General features: G+C 41.2%; 1 protein-coding gene across 1 annotated transcript in view; it reads left to right on the plus strand.

The window, feature by feature from the left end:
* LOC128649667 (CD209 antigen-like protein E) overlaps nt 1–18,476 on the plus strand; it is a 283,146-nt gene that overhangs the window by 120,133 nt on the left and 144,537 nt on the right. Inside the window, exon 4 of the mRNA XM_053703049.1 lies at nt 1,376–1,546. Coding sequence (XP_053559024.1) covers nt 1,376–1,546 — 171 coding nt within the window. The remainder of the gene's footprint in view (nt 1–1,375; nt 1,547–18,476) is intronic.

An 18,476-nucleotide genomic window follows, 5' to 3' on the forward strand; every position in this document is an offset into this window, starting at 1 on the left:
TCTATGTGTACTCACTTATTATCATGTTAAAGAGAATAATGGTGGTGTCCTGAGTGATATCCAAGATGATGATTTTCATGATAAAATCAACAAATCCAAGGAAACCCAAAGTTTAACTTCTTTGTGCATTTTACCAAATTAAGATATTGCTTTTTTTTAAAAAAAAAACAAAACATAAAGGGCTAGATTACAAACGCAAACGGACAAATTTACATATACACACATATTAACACATAAATATATATGTATATCGGTATATACATATATATTTGATTGCTGGGCGACTTACTCCCTTCCCTGGTGCTGAAGTTCTGATCCCATCTGTGACTACATCAGAACGACGCTCCCATAGGAGCCTATGGAAGCGTGCTCTCGTGATCGCAATGCTTCCTAGCAATGCGAATGCAAGCTCTCGTTCCCATTGCGGATAACTTGTAATGCCAGCATACATTATAGTGCACTAGTATTACAAAGTGGAGCGCTAATATCGCTTTCATGAAAGCAATATATAGTGTTTAACTTGTAATCTAGCCCATTATTTGCTACAGAATTTCACTTGGTGCACAACAATGCCTTTGGTAGTGTGAGTAAGTTTATTAGCCTTCTTTTGTCTCATCAATTCCTATGCCATTTTAAGGGTCCTATTCACTAATGGGAAATGAATGAGGTTTAATGAACTGGCTGAGTAAAATAACTTATGGCCTAGATAGATTAGCTGTATCTAATAGACTTGTGCGTGTGGGAAAAATTTGATTTGGATTTTTTCGGATTTCGTTTTTGGATAGATTCGAATTCGGATACATTCAAATGTATTAATTTCAGATTCATTCGGATTCGAATAAATTCGGATGCATTCGGGTGCATTCGGTTTGGATTCGATTCGTAAATTCGAAATTTCTGTATGTGTTAGGTGGGATGTGCTGTGTATTAGACTAGAAGCTACACAATATGCACAGAGCTAGCAGAGATATATAACCTAATATACAGTACATAATACTAGTGTAATACACAGCACATCCCACCTAAGTACCAACCTCACAGGTACCAGCTACATAATGTGCCCTGCACAGAGATAGCAGAGAGATATAACCTAATATACTGTACAATTCTAGTGTAATTGTGATGTCCATGGCCATTTGAATGTAACAAATTAATTCAGATTTATTTGTTACAAATGCATTCGGATTAGTTTAGTTTTGTTGCTAGAATAATTCGGAAATTTGAATTGATCCGAAGCTCCGAATTTGACAAATTTGTCCAAATTTTGATTTGTAAGGAAACGAAACGCACATGTCTAGTATCTAATCTATTAGTAAAAATGGGCATAATCAGCAGGAAAAAGTTATATAGAAATAATATTTTTTCTTTTCCACAGATAATCAGGCATTTTCAATCTTTCAAAAATGCATAGCTGATAACAAAGATGTTAACTCTACTTTCCAAAATCTGCAAACAAAATTTGAGCATCTACAAAGCAAGTATTCCAAATTAGAGGGATGGTCACAAAGTGTAAACCAATCATGTGAGCTGTCTAAGATTACAAAGGGTGAGTTTCTAATTTAATTAATAGAAATGCCAGCACTAGTTTAACAGCTGTCTCTGGCTCTCAATCTACTCAAATTCCATGTTTAGCTTGTATGGTTTTTGTCTTCCTTTCTTACATCATTGCAATCTATTAGAAGTGTTACTATCCAAATCAGTTAAACCATCCAAATATATGTAGGCAATATTTGCAGTTCATCTGTATATTGTGCCATTTAAATTGGCTAAATGATCAAATACATGTAACATAATTACATTTTCAATAGCTCTTTGTGGACCTTCACAATGTTTTCACTGTGTATTTGCAAACTTTCATGAAAGGAATTTCTAAGCAGCCAATGGAAAATGACTGCATAATCAAAGTGCTGCTTCTATCAACTTCAGAGTTTCAGTATCTTGCACCTTTAAGCTATTAAAACAGAAGAACTGGTTTTAAAAAAAGCTGTAGAAACAGGATGAAATGCAATAGCATACATACACCAAGATTACAAGTTTTGCGCTATACCGGGTGCATAAAGAACGCAAAAAAATGAGCGGTATCGCAGTCTCCATAGCGCTGTCATTACAAGTTACTGAAAAACCTCCTTGTGCTGTGCGTTATGGTGCGATAAGCTCCATACCACACAAAAGCTAAGGGCTGAGTTTACGTGCTCGTACACGCTTACCCCATAGACATCAATGGGGAGAAAGTGTTAAAAAAAACTAACACCTGCAATCAACACAACCCCACTGATGTCTATGGGGAAAAGAAAATTACTTTAAGACCTAACACCCTAACATAAACCCCTAGTCTAAACACCCTTAATCCGTTGCTCCCTGACATTGCCAACACTAAATAAAGTAACATTACAAAAAATAAAAAACAAAATTATCCAAAAAATAAAAATTACACCTAATCTAATAGCCCTATAAAAACAAAAAAGCCCCCCCAAAATAACCCACCCCAACCTAACAATAAACTACCAATAGCCCTTAAAAGGGCCCTTTGTAGGGCATTGCCCTAAGTTAAACAGCTCGTTTACCTTAAAAGTAAAACACCCAACCAACCCCCCAAAATAAAAAACCTAAGTCTAAAAAAATCCTAAGCTACCCATTGCATCTAAAGGGACATTTGTATGGGCATTGCCCTTAAAAGGGCATTCAGCTCTTTTACTCCCCATCAAAACCCTAATCTAAAACAAAAACCCACCCAAAAAAAAACAAACAAAAACCTAACACTAACTCCAGGAAATCTACTCACAGTTCCACGTTGGACATCCAACGTGGAGGATCCTCTTCATACGGTCACCGCCATACACTGAAGCTTGAATGCAAGGTACCTATTTAAATATGGGGTACCTTGCATTCCAATTGGCTGACATTTTCAAATCAGCCAATAGGATTAGAGCTACTAAATTCCTACTGGCTGATATGGTGGCGGTTTAGGGGTTAATAGATAGTTTATGGATGTTAGTGTACTTTGTAACATTTTAGTTATGAGTTTTGTGAAACATTTTTGTTTTGCAAAATCCATAACTGTTGGTCTCAGATCATGGAATGGCTGACTGCGGTATAGGCTGTAATGCAAGCATTTTAGCCGGACCGCACAACCTGTAATACAGCGGTATGGAAAATCACGCACTCAAACGTCATTCTTTGAGTGCGGAAAATATGGAATTTTCAGTGTTAAAACAGCACCGCAGCTATTACAAGTCTTGTCGGTATTGCTGTATCGCACACCTTTTTTTTTTTTTTTTTAAATGCTTTATTGAAAAATGTATAAACAATACAAACATGAGAATTTGCAAAATGGTACATATGCGTCAGTTTTTTGTTTTGTTTTGGTAATTCTATAATTACAAGGGAACAACAAAGAAAGTTTAATTGACATACGGAGAGAAAAGTAATTCCCTTTTTTTTTTTTTTTTTTATAATAAATAAGATACCCTTTATGGGTCAACAACGGTGAGAATAGTTATTGGTTAAATAAAAGAAAGTGTCTAATTAGGTATTTAACTGTATAATGTATAGTCTGATTACAAGGTTCCTGCAGGTAGAAAAGAGAAGAGTTGTTAGGTCGAGAAGATGGGTGGAGAGTCGGTTGGGACTGAAAGGTCTATTGTCGATTACAGGCAATGGAGTGTACAGGTAGGTATGTAGAGAAAAGGTATTGTAGGGTTCCTTATGTTGTGTGTGGGGGTTGTGTGTGGTTGAGGTATTCTTCCCATAGGAAGCAAATGGAGTGGTAGTCGTCTGTCTGTTTATTACGGTTGTAGTGGTGTTTTTCTAGTTTGAGTGACTGAGAGGTCGCTTCTTTCCAAACTGAAACTGATGGGAGGCTATGGTTTTTCCAGTGTTTTGGTATCAACCGTTTTGCTGAGTTTGTCATAATAGTTAGTAATGCCAGTCTTAGTTTATACATTTTATTTTAGTGAACTTGTTAAAAAGAAAAAACCAGATGTTTAGTTCAAGATTTGTTGATAAAAAAAAATTCAAATTCTGCTTTGATTGATTCCCAGTACGCTTGGGCGACAGGGCATGTCCACCATATGTGCGTTGGGGTGCCTATGTCGTTGCAGCCCCTCCAACAGTTTGGTGAGAGCTCGGGGAGAATGGCGTGTAGTCGGTATGGGGTATAATACCATCTGTACAGAAGTTTGACGTTCATCTCCATTATATAAATGGAGGAGGAAGATTTTGTCATATAGTAAACGATCTTCAGCCAGTCTTTATGGGTTTGAGTGGAGCCGATCTCTTTTTCCCATTTTTGTATGTAAGAAGGGAGGGAGAGATGATACGTTTGCATGAGTAGTCGATGTGTGAATGAAAGGAAGCCTCTGCTCAATGTTTCGTTAATGCAGCTGCTTTCAAAGCTGGTTAAAGGGCGTGTGAGTTGGGTTCTCTTGGGATGTTTAGTAATGAAGTCTGAAAGCTGTCGGTGTTGGAACCAGTTTAATTGTGTGGTCCCTAGGGTTGATATGATTTCGGGTAGAGTCTTGGGTTTCCCGTTTATGAGTATTGCGTGGCAAGGGAAACACCTGGATATATGGGGGGTTTGAGTTGCTTGTGGGAGAAGTTTAACAGGGAGGTCGGGATTGTCACAGAGGGGAGTTAGTGGAGAGGGTATTGTTGATATGTGGTTATGGCGTTTAATGTGCAAGTCCCACATCTTGAATGTCTCTTTGGTTATAGTTGGGAGGTGTATTGGTAGGTTTCGTTTATTGAGTGGTAGCCAGCATTTGCTGCTCAGGTGGGTGGTGGAGGATAGTAAGTGCTCAAGGAGCACCCATTCTTTATGTGCCGAGTGTCTACTCCAGTGGATAATTCGGGAGTAGAAGGAGGCTAGCCTGTATTGCATTAAGTTTGGGATCCCTAGGCCGCCTAGCTCTTTGGGTCGGTATAATGTGGCAGTGGCTATTCGAGGTCTCTTATGTTGCCAGATGTAGGAGATAATAGATTTTTGAAGTTTATGAATTAGGGGATTTGGGATGGGTATTGGTAGGGTTTGAAAGAGGTATAATAACTTGGGAAGGAGGGTCATTTTCACTGAATTAATCCTGCCCAGCCAAGAGATAGGCTTGTTGCTCCAAGATCTAAGTAAATCATTTGTTGTGTTAAAAATGGCTTTGAAATTTAAGTCGTGTATGACCTGCAAGTGCGGGGATATGTGGACACCTAGATACTTGATGGATTGGCGTTGAAGGCGAAAGTGGGCTAATGATTGTATTGCATCTAGGTCGGCCTCGCGTAGCCCTATGGGCAGTAATTCTGATTTTGTAATGTTGATTTTAAAGTTAGAGAAGGCGCCATAAGTGTGAAGGGTTTGCATGAGGGATGGAAGTGACAATTCAGGTTGTGTGATGGTAAGAAAGAGATTGTCAGCGTACAGAGTGACTTTGTATTCTTGTTGGGCTATTTTGATTCATTGTGCCTGATGTAGGAGGCAAGGACTTCCATGGCGAGGACAAACAAAATAGGGGAAAGAGGGCATCCCTGTCGTGTGCCATTTGTGATGTTGAATGGTTGGGAGAGTGTATCATTTAGTTTGATTTTTGCCTGGGGGTGGTTGTAGAGGGAGAATATTTTTCCTATGAACGATTGTTCGAAGCCAAATTGTTTTAGTGTCGTCCGTAAAAAAAAGCCAATCTAGCCTATCAAAGGCTTTCTCCTCATCCATGGAAATGAATGCGGAGGGTATGCCGTTAGTGGCAGCGTATTCCATTAGAAGAAGGATTTTGGTGGTGTTGTCTTTGGTTTCTCTAAGGGGGGTGAATCCAGCTTGGTTAATGTGTACGATTGGCGGCAGTATATTATTGATACGGGTGGCAAGTATCTTGGCGTATAACTTGATGTCTGTGTTTAAAAGGGATATTGGGCGGAAATTGGCAGGTGTGGTGGGGGGTTTGCCTGGTTTCGGTAATACAGCAACTTGTGCTTCTAGCATTGATTGGGGGAAAGGGTTGGTTTCTGATACCTCGTTAAAAAGCTGAGTGAGATGGGGTAGGAGTAGGGAGGAGAAAGTGTGATAATATTTCCCTGTGAAGCCGTCTGGGCCGGAGCTCTTCCCGTTGTCAAGTGATTTAATAGCCACAAGCATTTCGGACTGGGAAATAGGGCTGTTAAGATGTCGAGTTTGCTCAGGTGTTATTTTGGGTAACTGTGCTTGCGCCAGATAAGAGAGTAGTTCCGGGGAGGGCCCACCTGGTGTTGAATTTTTGTTGATGTTATAGAGTTTTGAATAATAGTCGTGGAAAGATTGTAAGATGTCTGTAGTGGTAGTGAGAGTAGCGGGGGGGGGGGGGGGTGGGGGCGCTTAATTTCGTTTATGTATGCTTTTAGTCTCTTTTTTTTTAAGGCCCTGGCTAGGAGCTTGCCTGATCTATTGCTCTCATGAAAGAACATGCTGTTGGTTTTCGTCCTAAGTGCCTGGTATTCAATTTGAAGAAAGTTATCTAAAGCTTGTCTGGCATCTTGTAGGCTAGCTGTTATTAGCGGATCAGTTGGGGACAATTTATGGGCTAAATCTAGGCGGGCAAATGTGTCTGAGAGGTCTTTATATAATTGTCTCTGCAATCTCTGGTATTGAGTTTTTAGTTTAATTAACTCCCCTCTGATCACGCACTTATGTGCTTCCCAGATCGTGTATTTATTAGCTACCGAGAGTGTATTTAAGTGGAAGTATTCCTGTATGGTGGAGCTAATCTTTGTTATGGTGGCTGGGTCATTTAGTAAGTTATTATCTAGTTTCCATATGTATGGTGTCACGGGTGTATCTGGCCAAGAGATTTTAAGTTTTACTGCGGAGTGGTCGGACCATGATGTGGGGGAGATGTTGCATCTTTTGACCAAGGTTAAGGATGCTTGGTTGGAAAAGATATAGTCTAAGCGACTGTACGTCTTGTTGGGATGTGAAAAGAAAGTATAATCCCTAGTGTCTGGGTGGATGAAGCGCCAGGTGTCATGTAGGTTAAGGTTTCGTAGCCCTACCCAAAGTGTGTTTGTGATTTTTTTGGAGATAGCAACACTGGGGTTAGAGCTATCCTTCATGGGTTGCAATGGTACATTGAAGTCGCCAGCGAAAAAAGTGGGGCCCTTTGCGATGTCAACTATTCTATTAAGTGTATATTTGAAGAAGGGGGTTTGATTGGTGTTTGGAGCGTAAATATTTATCAATGTGATTGGCCTGCCAAAAAGCAGTCCCACTAGGGCGAGGAACCTGCCATCTGAGTCTTTCGCTGCATGTAACAGGGTGAAGGGGAGCGATTTGTGAATTAAAATGCTGACCCCACCGCTCTTAGAAGTATTAGAACTGTGGTAATGTGTGGTGTAGATCTTACCAAAGTACTTGGGTTCCCTATTGCGTCTGAAGTGGGTCTCTTGTAGAAACAAGATATCGGCCTGTCTTTTGGAAAGATCAAGTAAGGCTTTTGATCTTTTGTGTGGAGAATTCAGTCCCTTTGCATTTTGTGTAATGAGGGTTAGTGTTCTTGTCTGGTCAATGGTGTCTTTGGACGTCATGGTGTAGTGATGGTTGATGTTTTGACAAGATGAAGCAGTATAGTAAATATGGACCTATTATGGTAGAGTAGAGTCTGCGTAAAAGATAGAATACCTGCAGGAGAAGAAAAAGGTGCATAAAATGTACAACAATATGAACAATAAATCGTGGTTAACATTATAACATTGATGATTGTAACAAACATGAACTGAACTATGAAGAACAACAAACAAATGGTGAAAAAGTCTCTCATCCTATTGTAGGGCATAACTGAGAGCGGTGCGGGGGTAGTACCGCAAAGAGCCCTAATAGTTCTTTTTTGCTTGGAGTTAATTTGACAGACATCCTGGCTTGGGGTAGGTAATGGGAAGGGAGGGAGGGAAGGGGGAAGGGGGGTGGGGGGCAGTGGGGGAAGGGTGCTGGGAGGGGGTAAGAAGGAAAGTGGTAGGTGGGAGGGAACAGAGGGTATAGCATTCAATTATATTCGCCCAAATTAAAAAGAAAACATTACCCAAAGTTCAAAGTGATGTGCAACGTCTCTGAGGGTTGGAATATAAGTAGTTCGTCTTTAAGGCGACTGGCTGCAGGAGGAGGTGGGGCTAGAGGGGAGTTGGTTTCTAATTGCTGTACTCGGTGGCTTGGTTTTTTGTGAATGGCAGTGTGCCAGGACTCTGCAGGATTGCTCAGTCTCTTGGGGTTTTGGGGTGTTTTCTGTCCCTGAGGGGGTGCTTCTTTAGGGGGATCCAGTCCAAGTGATGAGCAGAATGATTGAATGTCCTCTGGAGATTTGCAGACTATGCGGGTGTTGTTGCTGATGGTTCAGACGTTTGTAGGGAAGCCCCATCTGTATGGAATCTTCTTGTTTCTGAGTAGGGTTGTAAGGGGTGAGAATTCTTTCCTGCGTTGCAGGGTCCGGGTTGACAAATCTTGAAAGAATTGTAGTACGTTGCCCCTGAAACGTATAGGTTGGTTTTTGCGAGATTGGTTCAAGAGCATTTTTTTTTCTTGGAATACTTTAAAGCGTATCACAATGTCTCTAGGTGGAGCTGAGTCGGGCGGCTTTGGTCGCAATGTCCTGTGTGCCCTGACCCATTGGATATCATCTGGAAAGGATGAGTCTTTTAAATGGCGAAATAGGTCTTGGAGATAAACTGGAAAGTCTTTAGGTAGAATTGATTCAGGTACCCCCCTGATGCGCATGTTTTTGCGCCTGCTGCGGTTCTCTAAATCATCTAATTTTTCTTGAAGTGAGAGGATAGTTTCATGTTGGGAAGCGAGCTGCTCATTTAGTTGATGTACATCTTCTTTGATAGTGTCCTGATTACTCTCCAGGGTTTCAACCTGAAAACCTAATGTGTGAATGTCCTGCTTCATTTCTGCAAGTTCCTCTCTTATGCAGGATCGTACTATGTCCGCAATATCTTGCTTTGACGGTAAATTTTTGAGGAAGGTGGGTGAGAGTGGACAGTTTTCTGGCTGGGTGTTGCTTGCTTGCAGTTCTTGTGAGTGTGCAGGGGGGGATTTTTCCCTGGGCCTACGGCTAGTAGGAGAGATTGGGTCAGGGCATTGTAGGAAAGAAGACATAGTGAGGGATTTGCCTGTTGCAGGTTTGATCAATTTGTCTTGTTTTGTATTGCGCTTTGACGTCATTTTGGATAGTATGTGGGTCAGGTAGATGGCTGGGTGATAAACAAGGAGGGAAAAGAAGAAAGTGGGGCGACCTTGCGCTGGATGGTGTCACCCTATGGAGGATGATTGGCAGATGTTTGGTTAAGGCTGCAGGTGGAACAAGGCAGCGTGTATATGAGGAGCTGGTTCCTGGAGAATTAAAAGAGGGTAGTGTATTTATTTTGTTGTATTCTCCCTTATTCTTTTGGTTTTTCTTTTTGTGTCTTTGTATTCCTGCCTTTTTTTCCCCCCCCTTTTTGATTTATGCTTATTTTGCTCTGTCAAGGGTTAATAACCCATATGTGGGGGCCTCCCATGAGGGTAGTTTAGGTTTATAAGGTGCAGTCCTAGGTAGGCTTAGACACTAGCTAAGAGTGGGCAGTAAGGCTTGCTGTTTTCTGCCTTGTCTTTAATGGTAGGCCCAAACCCCAGATAAGGTTGCCCCTTGGTGTGAGAGTTAATGAAGGCTGATGATGGGGGTACAGGGGCCTGCTCGGCAATACCGCTGTGTTGTGGGCAGAGGCTTTATAGTTGCTGGCTTACCCGGGTCCGTTTCGAGTGCCGTGGTAGGCCCAATCCCCGGTCTAAAGTTGCGGCCGCTATCCGGTTCTCTGTGCGGCCTGGTGGGAGATCAGTCCGGAAGGTAGATTAGGCTGTAGGGAGGGGATCCGCTGTGTTGATGCCTCTGTAGGGGCTCCGTGACAGGCGGTAAGGCCCCAGGAAAGGTGGGTGGTGAGTCTGGTGCGAGATGCGGCCTGTGGCGGCCGTGTAGATGCTGAAGTCTGGGCGCTCTGGGGCGTCACAAGTTTGCCCCGTTGCCCTCTCTAGGGTTTAGATGTTTAAATGCCAGTGCCTATGAAGGCAATTCTGAGGTGGATGGCCAGGATATTTGTGTGATTGAGGGCTGTTTACGGCGGAGCTCCGGAGTTAAGCTGCGCTCATGTCAGCTGCCGGCTCCGCCCCCCCGTATCGCACACCTTTTAGCCTATAATGCAACGTCAGTCCCGCACTTGTAAAAATTACGTTTTTTCATGGGAATCCCATAGCACCGGTATTGCAAGTTTTGCGGTGAGGCTAAAAAGTGAGCGTTACAGCCTAAAATGACAAGATCCGTACCGCCATCTAAAGTCAGAAGCTATGTGTTTTATGCTGTAGCATAACACTCATAACTAAAGTGTTAAAAAGTACACTACACCCATAAACCACCTATTAACCCCTAAGCCGAAGCCCTCCCGCATTGCAAACACTATAATACATTTATTAACCCCTAATCTGCCGCTCCCAACATCGCCGCCACTAAAAAAATTATTATTAACCCCTATTTCGCCGCTCCTCGACATCGCCGGATGGGTGAGGGGTTTTACTTTTTGGGAGGACTTGGTAATTTTGTATGGTAAAAGAGCTGTTAAACTTAGGGCATTGACCCACAAAAGGCCCTTTTAAGGGCTATTGGTAGTTTATTAATAGGTTAGGGGGTGTTTTTATTTTAGGGGTGCTTTTTTGTTTTTATTGGGCTATTAGATTAGGTATAATTTTTATTATTTTTGATAATTTATTTTTTGATTTTTTGAAATCATAGGCCTAGATTTAGAGTTGGGCGGTAGCCGTCAAAACCAGCGTTAGAGGCTCCTAACGCTGGTTTTTACCGCCCTCTGGTATTTGGAGCCAGTCATTAAAGGGTCTAACGCTCACTTTCCAGCCGCGACTTTTCCATACCGCAGATCCCCTTACGTCAATTGCGTATCCTATCTTTTCAATGGGATCTTTCTAACGCTGGTATTTAGAGTTGTGGCTGAAGTGAGCGTTAGAAATCTAACGACAAAACTCCAGCCGCAGAAAAAAGTCAGTAGTTAAGAGCTTTCTGGGCTAACGCCGGTTTATAAAGCTCTTACCTCCTGTGCTCTAAAGTACACTAACACCCATAAACTACCTATGTACCCCTAAACCGAGGTCCCCCCACATCGCCGCCACTCTATTAAATTTTTTTATCCCCTAATCTGCCGACAGCACGCTGCTGCCACCTACGTTATCCCTATGTACCCCTAATCTGCTGCCCCTAACACCGCCGACCCCTATATTATATTTATTAACCCCTAATCTGCCCCCCTCAACGTCGCCTCCACCTGCCTACACTTATTAACCCCTAATCTGCCGACCTGACCGCGCCGCTATTATAATAAAGTTATTAACCCCTAATCCGCCTCACTCCTGCCTCAATAACCCTATAATAAATAGTATTAACCCCTAATCTGCCCTCCCTAACATCGCTGACACCTAACTTCAAACATTAACCCCTAATCTGCCGACTGGAGCTCACCGCTATTCTAATAAATGTATTAACCCCTAAAGCTAATTCTAACCCTATCCCTAACACCCCCCTAAATTAAATATAATTTAAATCTAACAAAATAAATTAACTATTATTAAATAACTTATTCCTATTTAAAGCTAAATACTTACCTATAAAATAAACCCTAATATAGCTACAATATAAATTATAATTATATTGTAGCTATTTTAGGATTAATATTTATTTTACAGGCAACTTTGTAATTATATTAACCAGGTACAATAGCTATTAAATAGTTAATAACTATTTAATAGTTACCTAGTTAAAATAATTACAAAATTACCTGTAAAATAAATCCTAACCTAAGTTACAATTAAACCTAACACTACACTATCAATAAATTAATTAAATACAATAACTACAATTATCTACAATTAAACCTAACACTACACTATCAATAAATTAATTAAATACAATACCTACAAATAACTACAATAAATAAACTAACTAAAGTACAAAAAATAAAAAAGAACTAAGTTACAAAAAATAAAAAAATATTTACAAACATTAGAAAAATATTACAACAATTTTAAACTAATTACACCTACTCTAAACCCCCTAATAAAATAGCAAAGCCCCCCAAAATAAAAAAATGCCCTATCCTATTCTAAATTAAAAAAGTTCAAACTCTTTTACCTTACCAGCCCTGAAAAGGGCCATTTGCGGGGCATGTCCCAAAGAATTCAGCTCTTTTGCCTGTAAAAAAAACATACAATACCCCCCCCCAACATTACAACCCACCACCCACATACCCCTAATCTAACCCAAACCCCTCTTAAATAAACCTAACACTAAGCCCCTGAAGATCTCCCTACCTTGTCTTCACCTCACCGGGTTCAGCGATCGGTCCAGAGGAGGGTCCGAAGTCTTGATCAAAAGCGGCGGCTGAAGAACTCCATCATCGGGCTGAAGTCGGAAGTCCATCATCGGGATGAAGTCTTCTATCAAGCCGCATCTTAAATCTTCTTTCTTCCGGAGCGGAGCCATCTTCTTCCCAGCCGACGCGGATCCAACCTCTTCAAGCGACGCCTACTAGCCGAATGACGGTTCCTTTAAATGACGTCATCCAAGATTGCGTCCCTCGAATTCCGATTGGCTGATAGGATTCTATCAGCCAATCGGAATTAAGGTAGGAAAATTCTGATTGGCTGATGGAATCAGCCAATCAGAATCAAGTTCAATCCGATTGGCTGATCCAATCAGCCAATCAGATTGAGCTTGCATTCTATTGGCTGATCGGAACAGCCAATAGAATGCAAGCTCAATCTGATTGGCTGATTGGATTAGCCAATCGGATTGAACTTGAATCTGATTGGCTGAATCCATCAGCCAATCAGAATATTCCTACCTTAATTCCGATTGGCTGATAGAATCCTATCAGCCAATCGGAATTCGAGGGACGCCATCTTGGATGACGTCATTTAAAGGAACCGTCATTCGGCGAGTAGGCGTCGGTTGAAGAGGTTGGATCCGCGTCTGTTGGGAAGAAGATGGCTCCGCTCCGCTCCAGAAGAAAGAAGATTGAAGATGCTGCTTGATAGAAGACTTCATCCCGATGATGGACTTCCGACTTCAGCCCGATGATGGATTTCTTCAGCCGCCGCTTGGATCCAGACTTCAGCCCGAGGATAGACGTCACTCTTCAGCCCCCCGCTTGGGCTTGGATCAAGACATCGGAGGCTCTTCTGGACAGATCGGGACCCGGTGAGGTGAAGACAAGGTAGGGAGATCTTCAGGGGCTTAGTGTTAGGTTTATTTAAGGGGGGTTTGGGTTAGATTAGGGGTATGTGGGTGGTGGGTTGTAATGTTGGGGGGGTATTGTATGTGGGGGTTTTTTACAGGCAAAAGAGCTGAATTATTTGGGGCATGCCCTACAAAAGGTCCTTTTAAGGGCTGGTAAGGTAAAAGAGCTTTGAACTTTATTAATTTAGAATAGGGTAGGGCATTTTTTTATTTTTGGGGGCTTTGTTATTTTATTAGGGGGCTTAGAGTAGGTGTAATTAGTTTAAAATTGTTGTAATATTTTTCTAATGTTTGTAAATATTTTTTTATTTTTTGTAACTTAGTTCTTTTTTATTTTTTCTACTTTAGTTAGTTTATTTAATTGTAGTTATTTGTAGGTATTGTATTTAAATAATTTATTGATAGTGTAGTGTTAGGTTTAATTGTAGATAATTGTAGGTATTTTATTTAATTAATTTATTGATAGTGTAGTGTTAGGTTTAATTGTAACTTAGGTTAGGATTTATTTTACAGGTAATTTTGTAATTATTTTAACTAGGTAACTATTAAATAGTTATTAACTATTTAATAGCTATTGTACCTGGTTAATATAATTACAAAGTTGCCTGTAAAATAAATATTAATCCTAAAATAGCTACAATATAATTATAATTTATATTGTAGCTATATTAGGGTTTATTTTATAGGTAAGTATTTAGCTTTAAATAGGAATAAGTTATTTAATAATAGTTAATTTATTTCGTTAGATAAAAATTATATATTTTTTTTTATATAACATATTTATATGTTAGCGTTAGGGTTAGAATTAGCTTTAGGGGTTAATACATTTATTAGAATAGCGGTGAGCTCCAGTCAGCAGATTAGGGGTTAATGTTTGAAGTTAGGTGTCGGCGATGTTAGGGAGGGCAGATTAGGGGTTAATACTATTTATGATAGGGTTAGTGAGGCGGATTAGGGGTTAATAACTTTATTATAGTAGCGCTCAGGTCCGGTCGGCAGATTAGGGGTTAATAAGTGTAGGCAGGTGGAGGGGATGTTGAGGGGGGCAGATTAGGGGTTAATAAATATAATATAGGGGTCGGCGGTGTTAGGGGCAGCAGATTAGGGGTACATAAGGATAACGTAGGTGGCGGCGCTTTGCGGTCGGCAGATTAGGGGTTAATAAGTGTAGGTAGGTGGAGGCGACGTTGTGGGGGGCAGGTTAGGGGTTAATAAATATAATACAGGGGTCGGCGGTGTTAGGGGCAGCAGATTAGGGGTACATAAGGATAACGTAGGTGGCGGTCGGCAGATTAGGGGTTAAAAAAAATTATTCGAGTGTCGGCGATGTGGGGGAACCTCGGTTTAGGGGTACATAGGTAGTTTATGGGTGTTAGTGTACTTTAGAGTACAGTAGTTAAGAGCTTTATAAACCGGCGTTAGCCCAGAAAGCTCTTAACTACTGACTTCTTTCCTGCGGCTGGAGTTTTGTCGTTAGATGTCTAACGCTCACTTCAGAAACGACTCTAAATACCGGAGTTAGAAAGATCCCATTGAAAAGATAGGATATGCAATTGACGTAAGGGGATCTGCGGTATGGAAAAGTCGCGGATGAAAAGTGAGCGTTAGACCCTATTTTGAGTGACTCCAAATACCGGCGGTAGCCTAAAACCAGCGTTAGGAGCCTCTAACGCTGGTTTTCACGGCTAACGCCAAACTCCAAATCTAGGTCTAAGAAAATAAAAAAGCCCCCCAAAATAAAAACACCCCCTAATCTAATGCTAAACTACCAATAACTCTTAAAATGGCCTTTTGTAGTGCATTGCCCTAAGTTAAACAGCCCTTTTACCTTAAAAAATAATAAGTCGTCCCCCCCTCTAACAGTAAAACCCACCACCCAACAAACCCCCCAAAATAAAAAAAACTAACACTAAATATGCTAAAGGGGCATTTGTATGGGCATTGCCCTTAAAAGGGCATTCAGCTCTTTTACTGCCCTTATAAGGACATTCAGCTCTTTTAAGAGTGCCCAATAAATCATTTATCTAAAAAAAAAAAATCCCTACTCTAACCCCCACATAGGTACTCACCATTCCTGAAGTCTGGTGGAGAAGGTCCTGTTCCTGACTGTGAAGTCTTCTTCCAAGCGGCCGACATCTTCTTCCAAGCGGGGACCACCTCCTTCTTCATCCAGGACCAAGCCAGCACGGAGCGGAGATGAGCACGGAGCAGGACCGGCAACCGCGGGGCTATGGAGCGTGGAGGATCCTCTTTGCACGATCGCCACCGTACACTGAATAGTTAATTCAAGGTATGCGTTTAAATATTTCCCTTGCATTCCTATTGGCTGATTTGAATGTTCAAATTCAAATCAGCCAATAGGATGAGAGCTACTGAAATCCTATTGACTATTCAAATCAGCCAATAGGATTTCAGTAGCTCTTATCCTATTGGCTGTTTTGAATTTGAAGAATAAAATCAGCCAATAGGAATGCAAGGGATGCCATATTTTTTTTTATAAATAATGTTTTTATTGAGGTTTAAACAATACAAAGAGTAATAAGCACCATGTATGCACTATACAATACAGATATCCGCCAAAAAATTAGGAATTTAACATCTGTAAAGAGAGATATACATTATGACATACTAACATGCCCTTCAAAATATTATAGGCTTCTGTAAAGTCTCAAGTTACACATACACCTAATGCAAGGAGTTACATATTCTAAACTCCAAACCGTTCACAGGCTTGGGATGCCATATTTAAACACGTACCTTGAATTCACTGTTCAGTGTACAGTGGCAATCGTGAGAAGAGGATCCTCCACGCTTCATCGTTCTGCTGTCGCCGGTCCTGCTCCACGCTCATCTCCACTCTGCGCCGGCTTGGTCCTGGATGAAGAAGGAATTGGTCCCCGCTTGGAAGAAGATGTCGGCCGCTTGGAAGAAGACTTGACCACCTGGAACAGGACCATCTCCGCGGGACTTCAGGAATGGAGAGTACATGTTTGAGGGTTAGAGTTAGGATTTTGTAAAAAAAATAAATAAATTTAGATTAGGGATTTATTGGGCACTTTTAAAAGAGCTTAATGCCCTTTTAAGGACAGTAAAATAGCTGAATGCCTTTTTAAGGGCAATGCCCATATAAATGTCCCTTTAGGGGCAATGGGTGGTTTAGGATTTTTTAGTGTAAGGTTTTTTTATTTGGGGGGTTTTGTTGGTGGTGGGTTTTATTGTTAGATGGGGGTATGCGTATATTTTAAGGTAAAATAGCTGTTTAACTTAGGGCAATGCCCTAGAAATGGCCCTTTTAAGGGCTATTGGTAGTTTAGCATTAGATTAGGGGTGTTTTTATGTTGGGGGGACTTTTTATTTTCATAGGGATTAGATTTAATTTTTTTGTTTTGGATAATTTTGTTTATTATTTTCTATAATGTTAGTTTTTTTAAGTTTTGGTAATTTTACATTATTTTTTTTATTTTTTATTTTTAAGTAATGTTAGATTTTTTATTTTAATTGTAATTTAGTATTTTTTAATTTAGGTAATTGGGGTTAATTTAGGGGGTGTTATGTTAGGGGGCTAAGTAATTTAATTAGTTATTTGCATTGTGGGGGTTTGGCGGATTAGGGGTTAATAGTTTTCTTAGGTTTATTGCGTTGTGGGTTAATGGCGGATTAGGGGTTAATACATTTATTAGGTTTATTGCAATGTGGGTTAATGGCGGATTAGGGGTTAATTGATTTATTACGTTGGTTGCAATGTGGGGGTTGACGGATTAGAGGTTAATATACTTTATTAGTTATTGCGTTGGGGGATTGTGGTTGTCAGGTAGATAGATATTGCACATGCATTAGGTGTCAGTTATTTTCAGGAGGTAGATAGATATTACGCATGCGTTAGGTGTTAGTTACTATTTTCAGGGAGTTACGGTGCTCACTGTCAGGGTTTCACCCTGCTTTGCTTGTTATTTGCTGCTGCAGAGTGTGTAATGCTGCTCTCTCATCTCGGCGCCCTCTTATGGCCAAACTGGTGAATATCATCAGTGTGAGACAGGTTGCAGTCCCAGGATTAGGATGTCACACTTATTATTTAAAGGGCCTCTGTTCAGTATGCTTTTGCCCTTGCATTGTCCCAGACTTGTTTGCTAGTTCCTGTGTTCCAGTTCCTGTGTATTACCTGGCTTGTCTGATGTCCCTTCTGGTTCCTGATCCCTGGCTTGTTCCTGACTCTGCAGTTTTCCTGTTCCTGATCCCGGCTCATCTGACTACTCACTTTGGCTCCTGATCCCGGCTCGTCTGACTACTCGCTTTGTCTCCTGATCCCGGCTCGTCTGACTACTCGCTTTGTCTCCTGACTCGGCTCGTCTGACTACCAGCTCTGGCTTTGACTCCTGGCTTGTCGGCTTGTGGACTTTTTATTAGTTTTTTGTTATTAATAAAGGTATGATTATTTTTGCACTTCACGTCTCAGTCTGATTCCTGGTACCCTGACATTACGCAAGGGCCATGAATCCTGATGGTGCTAATAATCCACCTTTACCCGCCATAATTTCCAGGCTGGATGAACGGATACCCATTTGAATCAATTTGCACAAGCCCTGCAAACCCTTCTGATTCGCACTGCACCTTTGGATCAGAGTGTCCCAAGTTTTGGCTGCTCCTGTTTCTGCTGCTGTACCCAGTCCTACCAGGAGAATGTCCAGTTCTGAACCTCTACCTCAGCGATATGGAAACGATCCTAATCAGTGCAGAGGGTTTTTGAACCAGGTGTGCATTTATTTTGAGATATTACCTCAGGCGTTTCCCTCTGACAGAGCTAAGGTGGGATTTCTCATCTCTTTACTCTCTGACACGGCTCTTGCTTGGGCTAATCCCTTTGTTTGTGGCCTCCTTTAGAAGGGTATTGATGTTCTGGCTCACTCCTCCTCTGCTACCAAACGACTCATGTCCATTCAGCAAGGCACGAAATCTGTTGCTCAGTATGCCATTGAGTTCCATACGCTTGACCCAGAGGTAGGTTGGAATAATGAAGCCCTTGTTGCAACCTTCTTTCATGGGCTCTCTGATGCAATTAAAGACAAAGTTGCTGCCAGAGATTTACCAGAGGATCTCGAGGCATTGGTGTCTTTTTTAATCCTAATTGACATCAGACTCCTCAGAGAGAGGCCCTCTTTCAAGGAACGCTTGTGGAAGCCTCCTGTTCAGTTGTCGCCT

Source organism: Bombina bombina, chromosome 2, assembly GCF_027579735.1.
Source record: "Bombina bombina isolate aBomBom1 chromosome 2, aBomBom1.pri, whole genome shotgun sequence".
Lineage (NCBI taxonomy): Eukaryota > Metazoa > Chordata > Amphibia > Anura > Bombinatoridae > Bombina > Bombina bombina.